General features: G+C 60.4%; 1 protein-coding gene across 1 annotated transcript in view; it reads right to left on the bottom strand.

Annotated features, from left to right (window-relative positions):
- Positions 1–1,953, bottom strand: part of MNEG_9051 (hypothetical protein) — a gene marked incomplete at both ends in the record, with an annotated part of 3,488 nt that extends 1,535 nt beyond the window's left edge. Inside the window, 5 exons of the mRNA XM_014042477.1 lie at positions 169–362; positions 528–714; positions 883–967; positions 1,185–1,572; positions 1,899–1,953. Coding sequence (XP_013897931.1) covers positions 169–362; positions 528–714; positions 883–967; positions 1,185–1,572; positions 1,899–1,953 — 909 coding nt within the window. The remainder of the gene's footprint in view (positions 1–168; positions 363–527; positions 715–882; positions 968–1,184; positions 1,573–1,898) is intronic.
- Positions 1,954–3,393: the final 1,440 nt, after the last annotated feature.

Raw genomic sequence — 3,393 nt, 5'->3', positions numbered from 1 at the left:
GTGAGGAGCGGGGGGAAGGGGGGGGGGGGTGGGCGTGTCAAGGCACTGGGGCCGGAGCGCCGCTAGCACAGGCAAACAATGCCTGGTATCAAGGAGCTTGCAAGAAATGCAGTGGCGCGCCGCGGGACAATTCGATGCATGAACGAGGGGATGTGCGCGGTCGCTTACGCGGGTGATGTAGTTGGCTTCCGGGGTGGCGGAGCCGTCGAGCGCCACAGACGCGTCCGTGCCGTCCAGCTCAGTGACCTTGGAGCCCCAGACCTTGACCAGGGGGCGCAGCAGGTTGGCGCCCTCCGCGACAGGAGCGCCGTTGAAGGTGATGTTGACGGGCAGCGGCGAGGCGGACGAGATATTCACAGTGACTGACGCGGGCATGAGGCAGGGTGTAAGCGGGAAAAAGTCAGAGGAGCGAAGGGGAGGGTGAGAACATCATACACCACCCTTGGTGCGCGATGCAAGCCTGAGCGGCAGGGCTGGCACCAGGTGCGTCCCTTGAGCGGCAAGGCAGCTGTGACATGGCAGCTCACAAGTGTCGGTGGTGCACATGTCGAACTTGAGGACGGCGCTGGCCTGCCGGGTCATTTTGAAGACACACACTTGCTTGCTGAACACGGTGCTAGCCGCCAGCGCAGGCACGCCAAGGGTGGTGTAGTCAGGCGTGGTGGCAAAGGCGGACGTCGAGTAGGCCGCCTTGACCTCGATGCACGTGAGGCCCTGCATGAGTGAGGTTGTGCAATGACGGCGGCTTTGCAAAGTCGCCAATGCAGTGAGCGAGTTAGAGCGCATGCAGGGCATGGGCATGCGCCAGACCCCCGAGCGCGAACGGCTCAAGATGGCTCCCCCATGAGCCAGTAGGCCGGGCATGCTGTCGTGCCCACCCACCTCCGGCAGGTCTGTTCCGAGGTGGATGCCGTAGAGGCCGCCCGTCAGGGGCGCCGCGTTCCTGGAGACGCCAGACACGCCGATCCTGCACATGGGGTGGCGCCGCCGGCGAAGGGGAGAGCGCAACAGGCGAGAAGAGGGGCGACAAGCACGTGTGTAGCATGTTGGCACAGCAAAGAGCTGGGAGCGGAGTGACAGTATCCAAGCGCCCAGGCTGCATTTGGCATTGTTTGCGCATGCCTGGCATGCACCATGTTTATGGACGCAGCAGCCAGCAGTCAGCACCAGCATCGCCCTGGTACCTGTACGTGACCTGGAGCAGGTGGCACGCGGTCGTGATGTTCACGTCCGACGGCCCAGCAGCGGCTGCCTGTAACACCGTGCGCACCCCCAGGCGGCGGCGGGTGACGGCCGTGACCGGCGCTGAGGCTGCGATTGTGTCGAGCGACACATTGACGCTTGCCATGTCGCACCACGCTCCAGGGGTGAAGTAGAACCTGGGCTCCAGGGGGTAGTAGTCAGCGATGGCGATGGTCAGCAGGCCACTGCCAGCCTGGTTGCCAAGATCAGGGTAAGCGGTCTGGTTGACGGATGAGAAGGCAGTCGGAAAGGCGCAGTCGCCGGTGGTGCAGTTGGTCACGACGGAGGGCGGGATGACAGGGAAGAAGTTGAAGTCGCCGGCCGCCGCGCCTGCGACGGCACGTGCGGCGTTTGAACGACGAGTGCGGCTGTCAGCGGGCTGGAGCTCATGGGGGGCGCGATGCTCGTGGGATGGGATAATCGGAGCTCTCTGATCTGGTATCGATCGTATGCATCTACAGTATGGTGCTCAGCTGCTGCGAGCGGGATCACAAGACCCTGATCGGCCAACCGAGATGCCAGACCCAGCCGGTGCACGATCAAGCTGTTACTGCTATATCATACAGTACGGCCGGATGCTGGATTACAGCCCTTGCACCCCTGTGTGCGGTGCTGCGGCACCCTTCCGCTTTCCACAAGCACCCTGATCGCCTCACCTGCAGCGAAGAGGGCCACAGCGGCAAATGCAGCCAAGCTTGAGATCTGTGGCATGGCTGCGAGAGCTATGGTGCGCTGCAGGACTGAGGTGGGGATGTCACGCCGTGATCTCGCAGCGGTCAGAATCAGAAAAGCAAAAGGAATCGCGGTAAGAGATGCCTATGGCTTTATCAATTATAATTCAACAGCCCAACGGGAGCGCCTGCACCTGCTGGGCACCTTCTGCGCTCTCGTGCCCAGTACAGTACAGTGTGTGTAGTGTGGTACTGCAGGCGTTGATCAGCGCTGCCTGCTGTAGCATTTGAGCCGGAGCGCGACACTGGAGGCGTATCGATTCTATGAATTGTGTGCGGCGGAAGTGTGCAGCACTGGCTCCTCTGCACTGCCCTCATGAGAGAGCGGTGGTGCCTGACGCTTCAACCATGCGCATGGTTGAAGCGTGTGGACATCAGACAAAGGGTGGAGCGGTAGATGCGTGTGTACCATGATTCGGCCTGCTTGGGATGACGAAACGGTGCAAGGCACAGGCCTCGAGCGGGTGTGATGTCCGTGACACCCGGACGTGCGAGGTCCTTACATGGGGTGCGTCAGGTGGTTGCCAACTCTGAGTGTGCGCTCCATACTGTGCGGTGTTGCTGCTGTGTTCAAGCTGCATCAAGTCGAGAATGTTGATTTCAAATTTTCTGTTGAGATCTCGATCAACAGCAAAGTCCTTTTCCAGGTGCAAGGTGAGAGTTGGCCTGCCGCTTTGTGGGGCGAGGTGGGTTTACTCGTTCTGAAAGGGCACATGAGAGACAATTGCCTGGCAGGCTGCACGTGGCCAGCACTTCTGCAGCAAAAGTGCAGCGAGAGAGGTGTTAGCCGCACTCACATCTCTCTTTCAATATAAACACAACTACAGCGTGCTGGATGAATTGGGGCTAGGCAGTTGCGTTGTGCCAGGTGACCACCATGCTTGGAAATGTGGTGCTACAGGCCACACACAGACCTGTGTACATCACAAAGCACACATGCATGCAGGCACAAACTTGTATTACATCAATGGGGCATGATTCCTGGGGAAGTGGTGTGCTGCGTCGCCCTGTGGACTAACATGATTGGACACTTGCACGTATTACAACTCACAAGGATCAGGACGAGAGTTACATAGACTATGCAATCATCATGGGGCGCTGTACAAGTAGATGTCGATGCCGGCAGACGTGTCGTGCGCCAACAAGTGCGCCTCCCACCCCCCAACAGGGAAGTACAGAGACACCACCCTGGCCCCCTTGGCCAGCCCGCGACTCGCAGCGCCGGCCAGCAGAGCGCTGTTGCCGGTGTCTGACAGGTACAGAGCCACAACTGTCGCCCCAGAGAGGTTGGCTGCTGCTGCGTCACCAGTGATGATTGATACGCGCCCACTGGCATCCAGGCCGGCGGCGGCCACGGCTTGCCGCGCAGACTCGGCTAGCTGGGGGTCAAGCTGGGATCGTTTGAGATTGGGGGCAAGAC

Source organism: Monoraphidium neglectum (assembly GCF_000611645.1).
Source record: "Monoraphidium neglectum strain SAG 48.87 unplaced genomic scaffold scaffold01803, whole genome shotgun sequence".
NCBI lineage: Eukaryota > Viridiplantae > Chlorophyta > Chlorophyceae > Sphaeropleales > Selenastraceae > Monoraphidium > Monoraphidium neglectum.
This window is presented reverse-complemented; position numbering and strand designations above follow the sequence as displayed.